Here is a 20,000-nt window from a genome sequence, read left to right on the forward strand (position 1 = left end):
CGCCGCCCCTCCCTCCCCGCCGAGGCCGTCCCAACTCGCCCTCCTCAACGCGCAGGCCCTCTCTTCCGCAGGACTCTCGTACTCGACCCGCCAGCCCGCGCGCTGCACTGGCGCTACCCTGCCCCGCAGGCGGCGGCGTTGCAGGCGCACGCAGAGCGAAGCACTAGCCACCCATCCCTCGCGCCTCTGCTTTTGATCACGAATCATGCTGCCAGGCGCACGCCAAGCTCGACCAGGTCAGCACCGCGCACGTTGCCCTGCCACCAACCTCCACCCGACCAGCCCCCCGACCCACACAACACACACCACCCCCACTCCCCCACGCGCCGAGAGCAGGCGAGCCGTGCCGCCGCCGCGTCCCTCGGGCGTGCGCGCGATCGCATTGCGGCGCAGGCGGGGCGCGGAGCTGCCCGCGCGGCGCACACTTTCCACTACCGCTGCCGCCGCATCTTTGCCTCGACTGCCGTCGCGGCAGCGCCAGAGGTCTCTCTGTCTGTGTCGCCTGGCTCTGGCTCCCCTTCCGTATCGCTGAGGTCGCCGCCGCCGCCGCCGCCGCCATCGACTCTCCCATCCCCGCCCGACCCGCCCGAGAGTGCCGGCTCCGCGCTGCCCGTATCGGAGCCGCTCACCACGCGCAGCGGTGCCGCGCCGCTGCGCCCGCCGCGCCCGCCGCCGCCAAAGACGGCCGCGATAGCGACGAGCGCCGCAGAGTCGAGGAGGAGCAGTTTTGGCGGCGGCGGGCCCGCGAGGCCGTCGATGCAGTCGGCGCCGCAGTTGCGTGGGCCACTCGGGCCGGCGTGGGACGTGTCCTCGAGCCGGACGTCAGCGCGGCGGAGCAGCATGACGAAGGACGACGCCCCGCGCCAGGCGGGCGGCCCGCGCCAGGCGGGCGGCCCGCGCTCCTCCTCGTGCGCCTCGCTCTCCAACGGCGCCTCGCCGTTCGCCTCGCCGGCAACGGGCAGACAGGGCACTGCACGGCCGAGCGTGCTGCTCGATTCGGTCACCGGCGTCTCAGTCTCGTCGTATTGGCGCGCGCATCCCGTGCTTCTCGCTCCAAACACCGCGAACCTTCCCTCCCCGCGGTGGCTACACGCAGCAACGAGCCGCGTCTGACCGCCCAGGTGCGCCGAGTTCGAGCTGCGCATGCCTGGGCCGGCGCCGGCGCCGCCCGGTGAGAGCTGCGAGGCCCACCCGCACCGGGTCCGCTCCAGGGGCTCACTCCCTCGCCTTGCCGGCAGGCGCACCGCCCAACCCGCTAGTGGTGCGCGCCGCCTCGTGCGCCGCCATGTGTGCGTGGGTGGCGTTGATCCGGCATCTGCTCGAGGTGCGAGCCGAGGCCGCCGTCTCTGCTCTCTTGGCGGCCGGCGAGCAGCGTTCCCTCACGCGCCTCCAGCAGGAGAAGCCTCGTCTTCGCTCGCTCCCTCGTGCGGTCGAGGTGTCCGCCCGTCACCCAGGAACGGGGCCCCGGGGCCCCATTGCCAGGCGGCACCGCGCTCCGAACGAGGCCAGCAGCGCGACCCAAGCTAGCCCTCCTGAGCGGGGAGCCGCGCTTCGCGTTGCGGCGCAGCGTGTGGCGGCTCAACGGGAGGAGCTGGGTTGAGCGACGCGACGCGATGCGGGGCGTGCGACGCGTTATTTTATTCAAATCGCACAAAAATAACTCCGCGACCCTGCCGTGTACGAGCGCGACTGCGATCGCCGCCGCGGGGCCGGTGTGGCGGATCGTCCACCGTCCCCGCACTGCCACACTCGCGCCAATGCCCACTCCCGCCCAGCAGCAGCACGCGCACACATTCTTGTTTTGGGAGCGCCCTTTCAGTCCGCATCTGAGCCTGTATCCCGTCCAGCACATGTTGTACATGCTTCAAGCGTCCGGGCTCAGCTGCTGCTAGAAGTCGAAGCACGGCCGCGGCGGAAGGAACGAAGGAAATCGTCGCTGATGGGGGTGATCGGCAAGATAGGCAGGCCACGGGCGAAGCTTCTCGGTAACACGCCAGCGGCAGCATCATGTTGAGATGCGCGATACGTCTCGGATGGTGGTGCAGCCGACGGCTGAGGCTCCCAATACACTGAGCGGGACGGCCTCGTTGGCGGCAAGTGCGATGCCAGAGGTTGAGCTGCATGGTCGGGGCGACGCGGCAGCGGAGGGATCGCTTGCTTGCCGGGGTCGGACGGGCCGCCTGGCAGGCTGCCCGCATACCGCTGCAGCGAGTTGGGGTCGCGAGTTGCGTCAATGCAGACTTGCTGCGCTAGCGCCTGAGTCAGTGGCGCGCCGAGGAAGTCGAAGATGCTGCTCTCGCAGTCGCGGCCGAGAGGATGCATAGGGATCACCGAGCTGCTTGCTGGGTCCTACGGCGTGGCCCGGAGGGGGATTCGTGAGGCTTGCATCAGTGCAAAAGCGTGCTGAGGTTGACGCTCGGGCATTCAAACCCACACACGAGCGTGGCGGAACACGGCCTCGCAGCGCCTCAGGTGCCTATGTGGGCGCGCCAAATGGTCTGCAGTGCCGACGGCAGAGGGTGCAGCTCACAGACCAAGAGCGCGCAGCAAGTAAGCCTCAGCAGCCACGGGCGCCGGAGGTCCAGAGCGCTTGGAGTGCAGCTTGGCGAGGGCGCGCTCCACAGTGCGGCCGGCGCGCAGAGCTTTGTGCGCGGTGGCCACTCCCACCCCAGGAACGCTCGGCAGGTAGTCGCAACCAGCCATGATGCACATGGCCACGAACAGGCCGCCCTCCCACGCTGCCCACTCGCCCTCCCACGCTCCATCAAACAGCAGCTGGCCCTTCGAATCCTGTGCGTGCTGCAACCCGGCGAAGGTGATGCGCCTCGCGTGGCCGCTCTCGGACAACTTGAAGAGCACGCTTGGACAGCGATAGGCGAGTAGATCGGAGTCTTCGGTCAGGGCCGCAGCGGCGTGGCCGTGCTGCACCAGGAACGCCAGCTGAGAGTCCGCCTCAAACGGCGCGACCACGAACTCCACACCGTCCTGCCGAAGCCGTTCGATGAGCTGCTGCGTCATGGCCGCCGTGATCTTGACGGTCTTGTTGAACTCGCCCCGCGCTTTCGCGCTCTCTCGATCCGCCGCTCTCGCCGCGTCAACCCGCGCCTTCATTGGCATCGCGCCTCCGTCAAAGACGATGAGCGGCCGGACGCCGTGCCTCTTCAGCAAGGCGATCATGCGCAAAGGGAAGCGCAGGAAACCGACTGCGGGCTCTCCCTCCGCCAGCTCGCGAGCACACGAAATCGCGCCGCGGTGGAGCCACACAGAGGCGTCGCACGCGAGAGTCTGCCCGCGGTAGTCCTCGAGGCTGACCTCCGTTGACGCGCTCGAGACGAACGGAAGCAGCCCTTGCACGCCCATCGCGAGTTTCGCAGAGCACAAGCCCTGAAGCGCACGGCTTTAGCGACAGCTCAGATTGCGAAGCGCCTGGCCGGTTGGTCGGGTCGATCAATCGGACCTCACCTACCTACCTATTGCGGGCGCCAATCGCCAGGCTCCGTGCCCCACCTACCTACCTACCTATTCCCAGGCCGCGCAGCGAAGCGAAAAAATACCCGTGAGCCCTCTGTGAATAGGCTCCCAGCGCCGCCGCGCGCCGGCTTGTACCGCGGTGCCGTCCCGGGCGCCGCCACCGCGGGCGCCGCCGCCGCACCCGTCTCGGCTGGCGTCCCAGCCGCAGGCGACTCGTCTGGCATCCCCGTTCGCGGCTAAACGCGCCTCTCCCGCGCAAGCGAAGCGGTTTTTTTACCCCCACCCCCCCACCCCCCCACACCACCGCCACCTACCTACCTATTGCGGGGCCCTCTGGGGCGGTCAAAACCGGACCTACCTACCTATTGCATAGGGTCTAACCGTGGTAAACAGACCCCCTATCTGGGTAGGAGCCGGAATCGAGAGCCGGAACCCTGGTCCGCACTATCACAGCCTCACAGGCAAACCGAGAAAAAGAATTTCCGCCAAAAATCCTGTCCTTCCCAAAAAATCCTCCACCGCGTGAGCGCACGCGAACAAAGGACGGAATATTTATTCGGCCGGAGCTGGGCCGCATAAATTGGGAGACGGACTGTGAAGGACGTCAGCAAGTTAGACGTTTCACTCTCCAGGAATCGCGCGCACCGCGATGGTGCGCGCGTGTATCATGGCATCGCTCGCGCTCCTGCTGCTCAGAGAGCATGCCGAGTGCGAGCTGGGAGCGAGGATGGTCGGCACGAGCAGAGCGTCATGCATGGACGCGTGAGGCCTGCTCGACGACGAGTTGTGCTGGTTGTGGTGCACGCCAAAGCTGCTGGTTGAGGATCAGGCAGCGGCGACGAGGTGGTGCTGCCACGTCGGAACTGGCGACGCAGCTGCGCAAGGCGGCGCACGGGAGCGGGCCGGCCAGTGGCGGCAGTGGGCGAGCGAGTCAGAGCTTGCTGAACGCTGTGATGATCACTGATGGACCCTGCTGCGCCTTCTGCGCACTGCATCTGGCTAGGGCAGGAGCGGACTCAGCTAGAGCCTGATGGGGCAGGGGCTGAGGCCCAGGACCGATGGAAATATTGGAGCCGCATGGTCGGAATCGACAGTGGCAGTGGCGACAGCAGCGAGGTATCAATGGGATGCGAGGCTGAAAAGCGGGCGAGGTATCAATCGGATGCGAGGCTGAAAAGCGGCAGGGAGCATCCCATTGCGGCAGCCAGGGCGCAAGCTTCAGAGGCAATGGCGAAGGCTGAGGCCACACTGGGTTGGAGACCCAGCAGCCCGGCTGGAGGTGGAACTGCTTATGTGGGAGTTGCTCGCTGTGCTCATTTGGCGAAGGACGGGCAGCTGGAGCCGGGGGGACATCTCAAGGCGAGATTGCAAAGCCTCGGGCCAGTTGGTTACGGAGACACATAATCGGCTCGAGCGGAGGATTATGCGCCCATATGTGGGCAGGGAGGACGGGCCTCTTCGACAGTTCCGCAGATGAGGCGGTATGTGGTCGCACTTGCTGGTGAGCAGAGAGTGCGGAGGTGAGCTCTCATGGACTGCTGGTAAGCAGCGAGTGCGGAGAGGCGAGCTCTCACGAGCTGCCACTGGGCAGTGGGCGCAGAGATGGAACTCTCGCGAGCTGCTACGGAGCAGTGAGTGTGGAGGGCTGAGCTCTCACAAGCCGCGAAGGAGCGGGGAGGCGAGCTCTCACGAGCTGCCACTGGGCAGTGAGTGCAGAGACGGAACTCTCGCGATCTGCTACGGAGCAGTGAGTGTGGAGGGGTGAGCTCTCGCGATCTGCGATGGAGCAGTGAGCGCAGAGAGGCAAGGTGCGGCCGAGATGTCGCCGAGCCGCGGTGAGGCCGGAGGTGCGTCTGGGCAGTGGCTGGGGCGCGGCCGAGATTTGGCCGAGATTTGGCTGAGATTTGGCCGAGATGCGGCCGAGGTGCGGCCGAGTGGCCGAGGTGTGGCTGAGACACGCGGCCAGGATCGGGCCGGGTTGTGGCCAAGGTGTCTAAGACACGCGGCTAGGATGCGGCCGAGGTGTTGCCGCAGAGTGGCCGAGGGGCTGCCGAGGGGCTGCCGAGGGGCTGCCGAGGGGCGGCCGAGATGTGGCCGAGATGTGGCCGAGATGTGGCCGAGATGTGGCGAGCCCTCGTGATCTGCTTGGAGCAGTGAGCGTAGAGGGCGAGCCTTGGTGGTCTGCTATGGAGCAGTGAGAGGGTGAGCTCTCGTGACCTGCTAAGGAGCAGTGAACGTGGAGTGCGAGCCTCGGTGGTCTGCTATGGAGCAGTGAGAGGGTGAGCTCTCGTGATCTGCTAAGGAGCAGTGAGCGTGGAGGGCGAGCCTTGGTGGTCTGCTATGGAGCAGTGAGAGGGTGAGCTTTCGTAATCTGCTGCTAAGCAGTGAGCATGGAGGGCGAGCCCTGGTCTGCTATGGAGCAGTGAGAGGGTGAGCTCTCGTGATCTGTTGTGATGCAGTGAGCATAGAGGGCGAGCCTCGGTGGTCTGCTACGGAGCAGTGAGTCCTGAAGGCGAGTTCTCGTGATCTGCGGTGAAGCAGTGAGCGTGGAGGGCGAGCCTTTGTGATCTGCTGTGGAGCAGTGAGTGTAGAGGACGAGCTTTCGTAATCTGCTGCTTAGCAGTGACACAGTGGAGGGCGAGCTCTCGTAATCTGCAGGGGAGCAGTGAGCGGGGAGAGGTGAGCTCTGATCTGCTGTTGAGCAGTGAGTGCTGAGGTCTGCTGTGAGGCAGTGAGAGTGCTGAAGGCGAGCTCTCGTGAACGTGAAGCAAAGAGTGCTGAGAGGGTGAGAGCTCTCGTGATCTGCCGTGAAGCAGCGTGAGCCGAGGGCGCGAGCTCTCTTGATCTGCTGTGTAGCAGTGAGTGTATAGGGAGGCGAGCTCTGATCTGCTGTGGGGCAGTGAGCTGGGAGGGCGAGCTCTCGTGATCTGCTGAGGAGAGCAGTGAGTGTAGGGGGCGAGCTCTCGCGTCCAGCTCTGGAGAGAGGTGAGCTCTCGTGACCCGTGCTGTAGAGCAGTGAGCGTGGAGGGCGAGAGCTCTCGTGACCTGCTGTGTGGAGCAGGGAGCGTGAAGGTGAGGCTCTCGTGTTACTCAGAACTCACTGCTCAGGGGAAAGTCGAGCGAGTAGCTCGAGGCTCGTACGAGGGGCGCGCTACAGTAGAGCGGCCCGTTGAGCCCTAGCAAGGTGCGGGGCGCGCTCTCGAGCGGGCGGCCGCTTGAATGTCTGAGTGGCAGGGCGCCTGGCGAAGGCGGCCAGCGCATGTATGGCGCGCCGGGGTGCCGCTCAGCACGGCGGAGTAGGGGGTCGCGCTCGATAGACTCGAGCAGCTGCCTCTGGTTTGCGTCGCGTGCCGCATACGGCGGCAAGTCGCAAGCAATAAAGCGCCCTGAGGGCACTGGAAAGGGTATCCGCGTGGCTGAGGGGCACGCTAGCGCGGCACGGTGAGCCCTAGCAAGGCGCGGGGCGCGCTCGAGCGGGCGGTCACCATGAATGTCCGAGTATGCCAAGAAGAGGCATGCTCGTGTAAGAGGCGGCGAGGGGGCTGCGGCTGCAGGCGGCCGTCTCGCCAATGGCACGCCACGCGGGGCGTGCGGTGCGTATGGGGGAGACGCGGAGCGCCTCGCGAAGGCGGCGAGCGCATGTGAGACGCGCCGAGGGGCCGCTCAGCGCGGCGGAGTAGAGCGTTGCGCTCGATAGACTCGAGCAGCTGCCTCTGGTTTGCGTCGCGTGCCACACGGCGGCAAGTCGCGAGCAATTAAGCGCCCCGAGGGCACTGGAGAGGGTGTCTGCGTGGCTGAGGGGCACGCTAGCGCGGCACGGTGAGCCCTAGCAAGGCGCGGGGCGCGCTCGAGCGGGCGGCCGCTATGAACTCTGAGCATGCCGAGACGAGGCATGCTCGTGTAAGAGGCGGCGAGGGGGCTGCGGCTGCAGGCGACCGTCTCGCCAATGGCACGCCACGCGGGGCGTGCGGTGCGTATGGAGGAGGCACAGGGCCCTCGCGAAGGCGGCGAGCGCATGTGTGGCGCGCCGAGGGGCCGCTCAGCGCGGCGGAGTAGGGGGTCGCGCTCGATAGACTCGAGCAGTTGCCTCTGGTTTGCGTCGCGCGCCACACGGCGGCAGGTCGCGAGCAACGAAGCGCCCCGAGGGCACTTGAGAGGGTGTCTGCGTGGCTGAGGGGCGCGCTAGAGCGGCACGGTGAGCCCCAGCGAGACGCGGGGCGCGCTCGCGCGGGCCGCCGCTACGAATCGCTGAGTATGCCAAGAAGAGACATGCTCGTGTAAGAGGCGGCGAGGCGGCTGCGGCTGCGGGCGGCCTTCTCGCCAAAGACACGCCACGCGGAGGCGTGCGGGGCGTCTAGAAGAGGCGCAGGGTGCCTCGCAAAGGCGGCGAGCGCATGTATGGCGCGCGGGAGAGCTCGCTTAGGTGGAGCGTCGTGCTCGATCGCCTCGAGCAGCCAGCTGCCTCTGGTTTGCGTCGCGCGCCACACGGCGGCAAGTCGCGAGCAATAAAGCGCCCCGAGGGCGCTTGAGAGGGTGTGTGCGTGGCTGAGGGGCGCGCTAGAGCGGCACGGTGAGCCCTAGCAAGGCGCGGGGCGCGCTCGAGCGGGCGGCCGCTACGAACTCTGAGCATGCCGAGACGAGGCATGCGAGTGTGAGAGGCGGCGAGGGGGCTGCGGCTGCAGGCGGCCGTCTCGCCAAAGGCACGCCACGCGGGGGCGTGCGGTGCGTCTGGAGGAGGCGCAAGGCGCCTCGCAACGTCAGCCGGCGCTAGCAATGAGCCCTAGCGAGACTGGGGCGCGCTCGAGCGGGCGGCCGCTATGAATCGGTATGCCAAGAAGACAGAGGCGTGCCCGTGTATAGGAGGCGGCGTGGCGGCTGCGGCTGCGGGCGGCCGTCTCGCCAAAGGCACGCCACGCCGGGGCGTGCGGTGCGTATGGAGGAGGCGCAGGGCGCCTCGCGAAGGCGGCGAGCGCATGTGTGGCGCCTCGAGAGGCCGCTCGACACAGCGAAAGTAGAGTGTCGTGCTAGAGCGACTCGAGCAGCTGCCTCTGGTTTGCGTCGCGTGCCACACGGCGGCAAGTCGCGAGCAACGAAGCGCCCCGAGGGCACTTGAGAGGGTGTCTGCGCGGCCGAGGGGCGCGCTAGAGCGGCACGGTGAGCCCTAGCAAGGCGTGGGGCGCGCTCGAGCGGGCGGTCACCATGAATGTCCGAGTATGCCAAGAAGAGGCATGCTCGTGTAGGAGGCGGCGAGGCGGCTGCGGCTGCAGGCGGCCTTCTCGCCAAAGGCACGCCACGCGGGGGCGTGCGGTGCGTATGGAGGAGGCGCGGAGCGCCTCGCGAAGGCGGCGAGCGCATGTGTGGCGCGCCGAGGGGCCGCTCAGCGCGGCGGAGTAGAGCGTTGCGCTCGATAGACTCGAGCAGCTGCCTCTGGTTTGCGTCGCGTGCCACACGGCGGCAAGTCGCGAGCAATTAAGCGCCCCGAGGGCACTGGAGAGGGTGTCTGCGTGGCCGAGGGGCACGCTAGCGCGGCACGGTGAGCCCTAGCAAGGCGCGGGGCGCGCTCGAGCGGGCGGCCGCTATGAACTCTGAGCATGCCGAGACGAGGCATGCTCGTGTAAGAGGCGGCGAGGGGGCCGCGGCTGCAGGCGGCCGTCTCGCCAGTGGCACGCCACGCGGGGGCGTGCGGTGCGCCTGGGGGAGGCGCAGGACGCCTCGCGAAGGCGGCGAGCGCATGCAGAGCGCCTCGAGAGGTCGCTCGACACAGCGAAGTAGAGTGTCGTGCTAGAGCGACTCGAGCAGCTGCCTCTGGTCTGCGTCGCGCGCCACACGGCGGCAGGTCGCGAGCAACGAAGCGCCCCGAGGGCACTTGAGAGGGTGTCTGCGCGGCCGAGGGGCGCGCTAGAGCGGCACGGTGAGCCCTAGCCGGGCGTGGGGCGCGCTCGCGCGGGCGGTCACCATGAACCTCCGAGTATGCCAAGAAGAGGCATGCTCGTGTAAGAGGCGGCGAGGCGGCGGAGCCGGCGGCTGCGGGGGGCGGCCTTCTCGCCAAAGGCACGCCACGCGAAGGCGTGAGGGGTGTGTAGAGGAGGCGCAGGGCGCCTCGCAAAGTCGGCCAGTTAATGTGTGGGGCGCTGAGTGGTCGCTCAGCGCGGCGGAGTAGAGCGTTGCGCTCGATCGGCTGGAGCAGCTGTCTCTGGTTTGTGTCGCGCGCCACGAGGAGGCATGTCGCGGGCGATGCAGCGCCCCGAGGGCACTCGAGCAGAGGGCACTCGAGAGGGTGCCTGCGCGGCTGAGGGGCGCGCTAGAGCGGCACGGTGAGCCCTAGCGAGGCGCGGAGGCGTTGCGTGCGAGCGTAGCAACGAGGCTGGTCGGACGGACTGCGGGGTCGTGCGACTTCCTCTTCCGGGACTGGAGGGGTTTCATGCCTCCTAAGACTGTGGAGCCTCCGAGGTTCGCCTTCCTCTTCGGGCGGGAAGAGGGAGGGGAGGGGGATGTCGCCGACATAGACCTAGAGGAAGAGGTCTAGGCCGGGACGTGAGGGCGTGTGACCTTGTGGCGGAGCGCCAGTGTGGCGCTCGGGTTGCAGGCATGCTGCCAGCGTCTTGGGAGGGTCGTGGGCGCCGCGCCCAGACCCTCGTTTTGGGGTGGGGGAGCCACTTCGGTAACACGCGTTTAGGGTGTGGGTGGCTGTTCGAGAAAGAATTCCGAAGCGGAAATCTTTGGGAGATCTCAGGAGATCTCGCGCACTCGAACAGGGCACTCACGTGCGGTTGCTCCTCTCTACCCACTCATGGCGTCTCCTGAGAGGACAGCGCCATGACTGTTGTGCATACACACGTTCGGAGCGGACACGACTAGAATAAATATTCTCCACCGCGTGAGCGCACGCGAACAAAGGACGGAATATTTATTCGGCCGGAGCTGGGCCGCATAAATTGGGAGACGGACTGTGAAGGACGTCAGCAAGTTAGACGTTTCACTCTCCAGGAATCGCGCGCACCGCGATGGTGCGCGCGTGTATCATGGCATCGCTCGCGCCCGCCCGCCCGCCACTGCTCGCGTTGGGAGCATGCCGTGGTGCGGTGCGGGTTCGCTGATGCTCTGCTGAGCTCGTGTACGTGATCGTTGCCACCGCGATTATTGACAGGCGCTGTGTACAGGGACACCTCTGGCGCACCTCACTCTGCAAGACAAGGGCCTCGATACTCGATTTATCCGGGCCCTCTCGCAGCACGACGTCAAATGCCGTTCGACGTGACACAACCATGTCGTAAACGGCCCTCGCCGACACCTTTTTGCGCTCGTCAAATGTGACGGTTATGCGCCGTAAGGGTCGATTCCGCATGGTACGGGACCCCTCGATCGTCTCGCCCTCCCTCACTTGGTAGATTGTTCGCCTTCAATTGCGGTAACATGTACGCCTTCAATTGTATGAATGTGTGGAGGCCGAGGCAGAGCTGCACGACTCGTGGGCCACGACCCTGTGTCGCTGTCGGTGGACGGTGGACCCACGCGAGGACGAGCCGTGCGAGCAGGCTGCGAGCTCGCTCAGCCGCCCCGGAATAACGAACCCTGAGGAGCGGCGTGAGCTCTGGGCCGGCGCGGGGGCCCCAGAGGGTGTCCATGCGGGGGGGAGATGGGGTCCCATGGCCCGCCGCAGGCGCCGATTTTTTTGGATTGTTTTTCTTTTTTGGAGTTTTTTACTTGTTTTCATGGGAATTCGGCGTACTTGCGGCCATGCTATCACGCCTTGCGACAGCCTGTCGGCGCAGCTGACCGTGCCATGATGCACAATTGATCACCTGCATAGCTCGCGGCCTTAGTATCAAGCATTCAGTGACGACCTGATCGTACGGCCAGTAGGAAGGTGTCCTTCCATCGTGTGCACGCTTCTGGCGCAATGCGCGTCACCTCGGATTGGCTGCTGGCACTCTCGAGGCTATGCCTACACAGCCTCGCGCGCATGGGCAGTCAAGAGGGACCACGCACCTTCTCAGGACAGCGCCGGTGCCTCTCTCTTGGACCGGCAAACGTGGTGGTATCGTGTCACCAATGTGGGACCAGTGCGGCATCGCGCCATCGACAGCTCTGAACTGCGCCTCACCACTGACCGGGAAGGCCGCCAAGTGGGCCAGCACAGGTCGCACATTGTGGCAGCAGTCAGCAGTGCATGGCTGATAGCTAGAGCAGCAGCGTCAGGGTCGCAGGGTCGGATCGTGTCAAGCCTCTCGCCCGGCCGGCCGCGTGCAGACGTCGGCCTGTCTGCTGTCTGGAGTGATCTGTCGGCGGTCAGTACGACCGATCAGGTCGGAGATTTCTGATGGTTGGAGGGTCTATCTGTATGTACTCCTCGAGATCTTTCCAAATCTGCCCTCTACTTAACCGTACTTAATCGGGAAGTTGGTGCTAGTGGAGACTAGTGGAGCCGGGGCCCCGTTTCCGCACTGCGGCGCGGCGCACGGTGCCTCCGGGGGGCCCCGCGCCGGCCCAGAGGGCGTGAGGGGACCACCTCTCTCTCCCCCCCCCCCCTCTTGCTTGAGGAACGAGACCGAGTTGCGCCTTTTCTTTTGGGTCGCGTCACCTCCCGTCAAGTTCGTGCCATGGTGCCATACTAACACAACTCACTCTCAGTGCTCGCTGGGCGCGCACGCGGGTCGCGGCTGGGTCGCGGCGCCGAACGGCACACGGACACGCGAGGCGAGTAGGAGTACTTCAGCGAACACGGCAGCGCACGAGCGGCTACGAGTCGAAAAAGTCGCGCATGTGCATCTCCTGCTCCGTCTTCCACCGGCCGCCCAGGAAGGAGGCCGACTGGTCCTTTTGCCGCTTGAGCTTGGTCCGGTCCTTGAGGCTCTCCTGTTCGCGCTTGGACACGCCCTTGGAGGGTTCGCGCACCTGCGCGGGGCGGGAGGCGCGTGCGCCGCAGAGACGCCGCCGCCCTCTCTGCAGCGGGCCCGCGCCTTGATGCTCTGCGCGTCCGGGTTGCCTCGCGACGCTTGCCGGTGGCTCTGCTTTGGCATCGTGCGCGACTGCAGGTTGGCGGACGAGTCGATGCCGCCGGACGCCTTCTCCGCGCCCGTGTCGCGGTCCCACTTGAGCGAGAAGGTTGCCTGCCCCAGCTTCTCCTTGCGCGCATTCCTCTGCCGTGTCGTCTCCGCCTTTCTCTCCGGGTGCAGCGCCGACCACTCCGGAGCACCTCCCGCAGAGGACCCCGCGCCGCTCGCCGCCGCCGCCGCAGCCACGGCCGCCGCCGCCGCGCTTTTGGGGTCGTCCCCTCCCTCCTCCTCCTCCTCCTCCTCCTCGTCAAAGATGGTGCCGTACGCTGGCGCCGCACTCTCAGCGGCCTCAAACGGATTGTCCAGCGGTGCCGCGCCGAGGGCCTCGTCCATCGACGGCAGCATCCCGCCGCCGCCCTCCTCATCACTCTCCCGGCCCGCTGCCGCCGCCGCCGCCGCGGAACTCTCCGCGTTGTCATCGTCCTCCTCATCACTGCTTTCGGCGACCTGCTGCGCGATGGCCGGAATCGACAGCGGCGCGGGCGCGACAGCAGCCTCCTCGTCCTCGTCGCTGTCGTCGTACGACCCGAGGCCAAGCATGGGCTATTGCGGTCAATCACACGCACGAACTTGAGCTGAGGGATAACGCAGGGGGCTCGAGCTGCGAGAGCACCGCACAGCCTCCGGGCGCCGCGGCCGGAGAAACACCCAAAATCGAGGAGGAGCTGCACGGCGAACCAGTTTAGACCACGGCTGAACACGACCAGAAAGTCCTGTTTACGATAAACCGGGGTCTAAACAGGGGTCGGCCTGGGTCGTGGGTGGGGGACCCCATTAGATATACCAGGTTTAGACCCGGTTTAGGGAGGGCGCCCCTACCTAGCCCCTCGCGGGCGCTAGCTCCGCCGCCGCGGCCGCGCTGGCTGCGGGAGCGGCAGCGTGCAGCCGCCATCCTCTGCCTCGGGCCGGACAGCACACCTGGCACACTTGCCGCGCAACAACAGCCTCGCCGGTCAGGCGCACGGTGTCGTCGGGCAGCGTGTCTGATGATCTCGTCCATGCCGTCGTCGAAGTGCATCCGCAGCCGGTCGTGCTCGCCATTGGTCGGCCAATATGGGCGACGATGGTGGCGGCGAACCAGTCCGTGCTCCCAACCTCTCGTCCTCCCACACGGCCTCTCTCGTCACAGAGCAGGGGAGCTGGCGGGAGGTGCGCGCTGCCGCGCGCTGGGGGGTGGGGGGGAACCCATAAGACACACCAGGTTTAGACCCAGTTTATCGTAAACAGGACTAATCTGGTTCGTGTTTAGCAGTGGTCTAAACTGGTCTAAACTGGTTCGCCGCGCACCCTCCTTTTCGAGGACAACAGTCCTCGAGTAGTTGGGACCATGTGTGCCCATAAATAAATAAATAAAAACGGACACCTCTCTACTGTGAGATGGGTAAAAAGGAACAGGTCCCCGCCCGTGCGATCTTTGTGCAGGGTGTTCATTGTGCATTGTGGACACAATCCCTCGTTTTTGGTTTGTCTGTTGTGTTTTCTTTGTTTCTTGAGCACTTGTTGTGTGTTGTGCGGTGTGCGGTGGGGTGGGTGGGGGGGGGGACGGGGGGCGTGTTGCGTGTTGCGGGCGGTGTCCGGTGTGCGCAATGGGGGGCAGTCCTCCTCACACCTCAGCAGACAGTCTCGACACAGGAAAAAGATTTGGCGCAAAGCACACCCTGCCCCATCCACACCCGCACGGTCCATTCTGCATTCAGGCGAGGCTCGCGGTGGTCACCTCCGACTCGACCCCGCACTTGTCCTCCCCGCGCTTGATCCGGAAGTAGCCCTCCTCGCCCCACGATGCGCCCCAGCTATTCTTGACGGTCCAGTACTCCTTGCCCTTGTCCGTCCCGTACCCGACCAGGAGGACAGCGTGGTTGAGCTCGGGCTGCCGGCCGCAGCCGCCCAGCAGCGGGCTGCGCGGCGGGTCGAGCACGCCGCGGCGGTAGAACTGGAAGGCGAGCGTGGCGTCGAGCGCGATCGAGAGCGGGCCCGTCGCGACCAGCTCGGCGGCGATCGCGCTCGCGTTGCTGCCGACGCGGCGCCATCCCTTGAGGCGGGCGGCGGTGCCGGCGCGCGAGTGGCAGAGCCCGAGCAGGCCTTGCCCGCGGGTCGAGGAGCGGTTGCACCAGAGGTCGCCATGGTCGCCGCACAGCCGCTTGGAGTAGCCCTCGGGCATGCACGCGTCGCACGAGCCCCGCTCTCCAAACGGGACGCCAGAGCAGTACGGCATCTGCGCCGCGGCGCGCACGCCGCCCGCCTTAATCCAGTACTCGTAGGCGAGGAAGGGCCAGCCGCCAAAGGCACCGCAGTCGCCGTACCGCTCCCCGTCCACCGACCGCACGCCGCTCGTCTGGTCGCACTCGAGGAGCTGCTCCACAGAGAGCTCCTCCGCCGCTTTTCCGCCCGCGATCGAAACCTGCCCCTCGACGTTGCCGACGGCGGAGAAGGCCCAGCAGGACCCTAGGGCCCCCTGGTCCTTCACTGGCGTCACCACCGTGGGCGAACGGCTCCGCCAGTCCCAGCTCGCGGGTGGCACTTGCAGCAGGCCGGTCAGAGCGGGACGGTCGGCACCTGTGGCGGCGGGGCCCATCTTCTTGAGGCGTGCAGCAGCAAACTCTTGAGGAGATAGGTGGGCGAAGGGCGACTCGTCGACGGAGAACTCCGCGGATGGGCTGTGCGCCGCGCTGAGTTGGTCGACAAGGACAGCATTCGCATCAAACATTGCGCGGTGCGCCTCTGTCAGCGGCATGCGAAACCGCACCGCCCAGGCGGCGTACCGGTCTTGCTGGCCGCTCGTGTATCCAGCCGCGGGGTGGTGTGCGAGCGCGAACATGAGAGCGGTGGCTGGGTGGAGACCTCAGTCGCAAGGGATGTGTTCCCGGGTATAACGCGAGCGATTTTTCTTTTTTGCCTTTTCAGTCTGTTCTTCACCTTTCTACCTACCTACCTACCTCAGTCACTTCTCGCCCCTGGAGGTCAGACCGCAAGACCGCCCATCTAGCCAACTAGCATGCTGCAGGTGCCGAGGTGCCGACCGGCGCCGACGCTGCCCAGCGCGCCGTCCGAGGCTCCAAGCTCGCGCGCGGATCGGTTCGTGCTCAAAGTGCTCGGCGGCCGGTGCTCAGCCCGCCGGAGGAAAGATCGCCATGACGGGAAGTCCGGGGTAAATACTCGTACGTTCTCTCGGACCGCTGGGCGCGGACCAGCTCACCCCGGCCGGTGCTATCCCCTGCCTGCGCTCCCCCTGCTGCCCAGAGCCCCGTTCGCCGTGGCCCTGCCCTTGCTGCCCAGGGTTGCTGGCCTTGACGACTCTCCTTCCCGCCCAGGACCCATGACATCAAGTCACACCCAGGTCGCCGGCGCGCCGTCGGCCTCGGAGGAGGGCGTTGATGATATGAAGCCCTCGAGCTACTCGCTCATCTGGTTCCGACGCCCGCCCCTGCCCGCACCGCACTTGTTTGCGCGCCTCTCTCCAGGGCGAGGGAGACTGAGGCGCGCCTGCCACGGTGTCAGGTTTGTGCTCATGAGAGCGATCGTCATGGTCGGCCTCGTCTTTTACTGCAAGCTCATCGATCGGCGCCACGCAGCGGAGGGCGAGCCACCCCTCTGCCTCAGCCAGCACGACTGCCCGCCCCACCCCTCCCCGATCGGCGCCCGCACCCGCCTCGATCGCAGCGCAAGAGGCAATCCTGGCGTACCGGGCGGCAATGCAAGCCCAGATCAGGGGACTGTCGGGGCGCGAGGCGACGGCTGAAGACGAGACCGAGGAGTGTTCTATCTGCCTCACGGCCTTTGGCAAGGGCGGGGACATGGCAGTCTTGCCGTGCGGTGCGCATCCCCCTCTCGACCAGCCCAGGTCCGGTGAGCGCGCTGACGCCTCCCTCGCCCTTTTGGCGCCGCAGCGCACGCCTTCCATCGCGAGTGCATCAGCTGTTGGCTGCTTCGAGCCGCCGAGAGTGGCACGGCGATGACCTGCCCGCTCTGCAAGGTGCGCTCCCCGCACCACCCCCCTCACCCCGTGTACACTTGTCGCACCCACCCTCAGCCCGTCCTGCATGCGCCAGGCGCCTCCCTTTCCGAATGCGATGCCACTGGCCGCCAGCACGCTCTCCCACGAGCAACAACGTCCCAACGATGAGACCAACCTCAGCCCAGAGGCCCTCGAGGCGGGATCGATGGCGGCCCCGCCTCCTCGCGGAATCACCACGCTCGCAATGGTATGAGTGGGCGCGCCGCGCGGCCCGCGGGGCCCTCTCTTTTTAGCTTCGCTGGACGCTGCTCGCTGGAGAGTGGAGTTCTGTGCTTCCTGCTTGAGCTTCCACCTGGCGTCACTGGGGTTTCTGGTTCTGGAGCGTTCTCTTTTCATTCGTGCACAAAGGTCAAAGCAGACACCAGACCTCGGTTTCCCATCGGGTTTCTGCTGCGGTTTCCCATGGCGGTTTCCCATAGCCGAAAACCCAGGGGTCGGTCGGTTTCTGCGGCGCTCTCTGGTTTTTCTGGGATCTGTTTTCTGGGACACCCGCCTCGATTTCCCGTGGGATCTGCCTGTGGGTCTGGTTTCTGCGGTGTGAATACATCTCCCGCTTCGTCCTAATGAGCTCATTCCGGCCAATGAACAGGTGTCCCCCATCCGATTTTTTTCAAGTGGGAACAGCAAAAAAGCGGCATGCATTCGGAAACCAGAAACCAGAACCAGAACGTCGATAAAGACAACTACACTCAATGAGTATGACGAGTACAAGAGATGCGAGAGCGGAGAGAGACCGCCACCACGGGGCGTGTGGTTTGCCAGGATTGTGCGCGTGGGCGTGCGGCGTGGATGCTCAACGCCCGCTTACCCCTTCAGAAGCTCCCCTCCTGCCCGATGCTGACCAGCGAAGCGTCCTCCAGCCCGGACTCTGAGTAAAAGTCGAAGCGGCCGATGCCATCGATCGAGAGCGGCCGCGTGTAGTCGGACGCAAGCCGGGTCGCGAAGCGCAGGTCCAGCGCGGTGCACCACGCTGTGATGCCCGAGGTGACGGTGCGTGGCGGAGGCGACAACTCCGTCTCCCCGACGGCGCGCATGAGCATCACGAGGCCGACGCCGAATGTGTACGTGTACTTGAGACTGCCCTGCGCCGCCGCAATCTGTCGAAACTCCTCCGTCGCCAGCAGCTGCTGCCTGTCCAGTCCGGCGGCCTCCTCGCAGAGCGAAGCAGCGTCCGCCCACACCGCCGCCTGATCGAGCCCGAGTCCCACGCAGAGCGCCGCGCGGGTCGCCGCCTCGTCAGCGGCGGTGCGGCAGGAGCCGCGCAGAAACGCGTCGCAGAGCGAGCGGAAGCCGACGGCGTAGACGCGAGAGTACCTCCAGCGGAAGACGCAGGTGCGGTCCTCGACGATAAAGTTGAGGAACTTTTGCGTCGCCGCCGAGACAGCGACCGTGTACCGCCCGCCGAAGGACGCGCGCAGCGCCTTGTGTGCGTCGCTGGCCGTCGCTGGCACGACCAGCTGTGCGGCCGTCGAGCCTGTGGCCGTCGAGCCGGCTGCAGCAGGAGCGCTGACACCGGCCACCGCGGCGGCGGCCGCCGCCGTTGGCGGCGGCGGCGCGAACACAGCGGCCACCGCCTGCGAGACGCCGCCCTCTATCTGCGCCTGCGTGGCACCTCGAGAGGCGAGGTCCTGCACGAGCAGCAGGAGACGCTGCCGCGCCTCGATCCCGATGCCGAGCTTTGGCTCCGCAGCCTGCGGTGGCGACGACCGCAGCGGCGGCACCACCGGTCGCAGCAGTGGTGCCGGCCGCAGCAGCATCGGGCAGGCGGGCGAGACTGCGGCGAGCACGACGAGGCAGCTGATCCGCATCGATGCTGGAGCGCCTAGTTGCCGCGATGGAGGCACGGCTAGTTGCCGCGATGGATGAGGCCGGCGAGGAGTGCCGCAAATAAGTAAGAAATCATGCGGTCATAAAAGAAATATCTCATATGAGAGACTGCGAAGAGAGATAGGAAGAGGCAGACTCCCTAGGGTGGGCGACGGATAGCGCACCACACACCTCTCCTTAAAATCCCTGTGTGGTGGCGGCGTGCCGTCCTCCCATCCCTCCCTTGGGTTGTCTGTTTTCTTTCTTTCTTTCTTTCTCATATGAGAACGAATAATTCCGCGCGGCCAACTCTTCTTCTTTGCCAGGCGTGCGCAGAGAGCGGTGGTCAGGAGGAGGGCGCGAGCGGCGTGCGCGCGGGAGTGGCCGGCAGCGTGGCGGCAGCACTGAGGGCAAACAAACAAACTTCTCTCCCTCTCTCTGAGGGCCCAACTTCAGAATCGTGCTTTTTGGGTTGGGTTGTTGGGTTGGGTCGGGTTGGGCCCGGTTGGGTTGATGCGCGTGAGTTGGGTCGTCGGCGCGAAGGGCGAGGTCTCGACCGCCGCCGCTCACGCCAGCGGACGGCCATCGGTGTTTTGCGGCAAGAGAACTTAGCTCGATGGGGAGCGAGAACTGCCAGAGGTGCTCACCCAGGTTTCGGAAGTCCGCCTTGATGCGGTCAGTTCCCCCCAGGTTTGACCGCGCAGCTCGCAAGACTCGTCGAGCACTCGCAGCCTTTCTGCGCCTCTGACTCTGCAAGCTATGCGGGAAGAGCAGTTTATCCGCAATATATCGACGAGTTCGAGGGAGCCACAGGCTTTCGCTCGGGAGGGATTGAGTGCATCGCGACGGACTTCAGGTTACAGTACACCTGAAAATCTGACGGTTCTCCCGTTGTCGAGTTTCGTATCCGCTTTCTCTCTTCTTTGCGGCTGCCGCCGGGGCGCCCGCCTGGCGAGTAGAGACCACGCCTCACTTTTTCACAGGGGGGGATCCGTCTGCTTTTCGCTGCGCATGCTCGAGCCCTCGGCGAGGGCTTGTGCTGTGAATCATCACTGTGCGATTTCGGGGCCCGGGGTTGTGCGTTTACGTGAATAGCAGGCGTGTAGAGGGCGCCGCAGCATCGTACGCGCACGGCCGAACTGTTCCCGGTTATGCCGGCGAGAGTATTCGTGCGCGGCTCGCACGACATTCGCAGCACGACCGAGGAGGCTCTGATGGAACACTTCGGGCAGTGCGGCCCCGTGCTCAGCGTGAAGATGAAGCGCTATCCAATCAACAGTTGCGTCATCACCTTTGAATCGCCGAGTGCCGCCGAGCTGGCCTGCAGCGACCTGGCAAGGTCCGTGCTCGAGACCTCGACAGGGCCCTTGAGGCTCCGCACCGAACCGTTCGAGAGCGCGAGGGATCCTGCCTCCACCGGAACGGACGCCGCCCGGCCCGCACCACCGAGGCACGTCGCACCGGCGCCTGCAGCGGCCCTGAGAGTGAACTGCCGGGTGACGTGGACAGCGGCTGATGACGACATCCCGGCCGGCCACGAGGGCGTCGTGCTCGAGTTCCTCAAAGATGCTGGGCGTGTCCGTGTCAAGTTCCCCAACGGCACGTGGAACATAAAACCGCATGAGCTGAGGGTGGTGGAGGCGCCGCCGCCG

At 65.9% G+C, this 20,000-nt stretch overlaps 7 protein-coding genes across 7 annotated transcripts in view; 4 read left to right on the forward strand and 3 right to left on the reverse strand.

The window, feature by feature from the left end:
- The window catches only part of EMIHUDRAFT_432282 (hypothetical protein), a gene marked incomplete at its 3' end in the record, with an annotated part of 2,701 nt that extends 2,249 nt beyond the window's left edge, over positions 1–452 (forward strand). The window contains exons 7-9 of the mRNA XM_005770513.1: positions 72–144; positions 216–236; positions 337–452. Coding sequence (XP_005770570.1) covers positions 72–144; positions 216–236; positions 337–450 — 208 coding nt within the window. The remainder of the gene's footprint in view (positions 1–71; positions 145–215; positions 237–336) is intronic.
- Positions 453–1,285: 833 nt separating this feature from the next.
- On the forward strand, positions 1,286–1,940 carry EMIHUDRAFT_196240 (hypothetical protein; the record flags this gene model as incomplete). Its single annotated transcript, XM_005770514.1, has 3 exons — positions 1,286–1,406; positions 1,483–1,712; positions 1,893–1,940. The coding sequence occupies 3 exons, from the start codon at positions 1,286–1,288 to the stop codon at positions 1,938–1,940; spliced, it is 399 nt and encodes a 132-aa protein (XP_005770571.1).
- A 586-nt stretch (positions 1,941–2,526) lies between these two features.
- On the reverse strand, positions 2,527–3,360 carry EMIHUDRAFT_61649 (hypothetical protein; the record flags this gene model as incomplete). Its single annotated transcript, XM_005770515.1, has 1 exon — positions 2,527–3,360. One exon carries the CDS (start codon positions 3,358–3,360, stop codon positions 2,527–2,529), a length of 834 nt encoding a protein of 277 aa, XP_005770572.1.
- Positions 3,361–12,060: 8,700 nt separating this feature from the next.
- EMIHUDRAFT_349862 (hypothetical protein) lies at positions 12,061–13,157 on the reverse strand. Its single transcript, XM_005770516.1, has 2 exons — positions 12,432–13,157; positions 12,061–12,366 (listed from the first exon to the last, which is right to left on the reverse strand). Exons 1-2 carry the CDS (start codon positions 13,065–13,067, stop codon positions 12,211–12,213), a joined length of 792 nt encoding a protein of 263 aa, XP_005770573.1. The 5' UTR covers positions 13,068–13,157; the 3' UTR covers positions 12,061–12,210.
- Positions 13,158–14,138: 981 nt separating this feature from the next.
- Positions 14,139–15,373, reverse strand: EMIHUDRAFT_349865 (hypothetical protein). The gene has a single exon (XM_005770517.1). It carries the CDS (start codon positions 15,343–15,345, stop codon positions 14,221–14,223), a length of 1,125 nt encoding a protein of 374 aa, XP_005770574.1. The 5' UTR covers positions 15,346–15,373; the 3' UTR covers positions 14,139–14,220.
- An 846-nt stretch (positions 15,374–16,219) lies between these two features.
- Positions 16,220–18,400, forward strand: EMIHUDRAFT_447952 (hypothetical protein; the record flags this gene model as incomplete). The annotated part of the gene is made up of 4 exons (XM_005770518.1): positions 16,220–16,340; positions 16,415–16,500; positions 16,577–16,729; positions 17,158–18,400. 4 exons carry the CDS (start codon positions 16,220–16,222, stop codon positions 17,236–17,238), a joined length of 441 nt encoding a protein of 146 aa, XP_005770575.1. The 3' UTR covers positions 17,239–18,400.
- A 1,099-nt stretch (positions 18,401–19,499) lies between these two features.
- Positions 19,500–20,000, forward strand: part of EMIHUDRAFT_196247 (hypothetical protein) — a gene marked incomplete at both ends in the record, with an annotated part of 1,192 nt that continues 691 nt past the window's right edge. The window contains one exon of the mRNA XM_005770519.1: positions 19,500–20,000. This exon is cut by the window's right edge and continues 348 nt beyond it. Coding sequence (XP_005770576.1) covers positions 19,500–20,000 — 501 coding nt within the window.

The sequence above is a fragment of the Emiliania huxleyi genome (assembly GCF_000372725.1).
Source record: "Emiliania huxleyi CCMP1516 unplaced genomic scaffold EMIHUscaffold_4, whole genome shotgun sequence".
Taxonomy (NCBI): domain Eukaryota; phylum Haptophyta; order Isochrysidales; family Noelaerhabdaceae; genus Emiliania; species Emiliania huxleyi.

Bases quoted from the DNA above. Each gene is read 5' to 3' on its own strand.
- EMIHUDRAFT_349862 (XM_005770516.1), bottom strand. From the start codon at position 13,067: ATGCTTGGCCTCGGGTCGTACGACGACAGCGACGAGGACGAGGAGGCT. The intron at 12,367-12,431 runs GCGCGGGCCCGC...CGCCCCGCGCAG, and splicing joins CGGACGCGCAGAGCATCAAG to GTGCGCGAACCCTCCAAGGG.
- EMIHUDRAFT_349865 (XM_005770517.1), bottom strand. From the start codon at position 15,345: ATGTTCGCGCTCGCACACCACCCCGCGGCTGGATACACGAGCGGCCAG.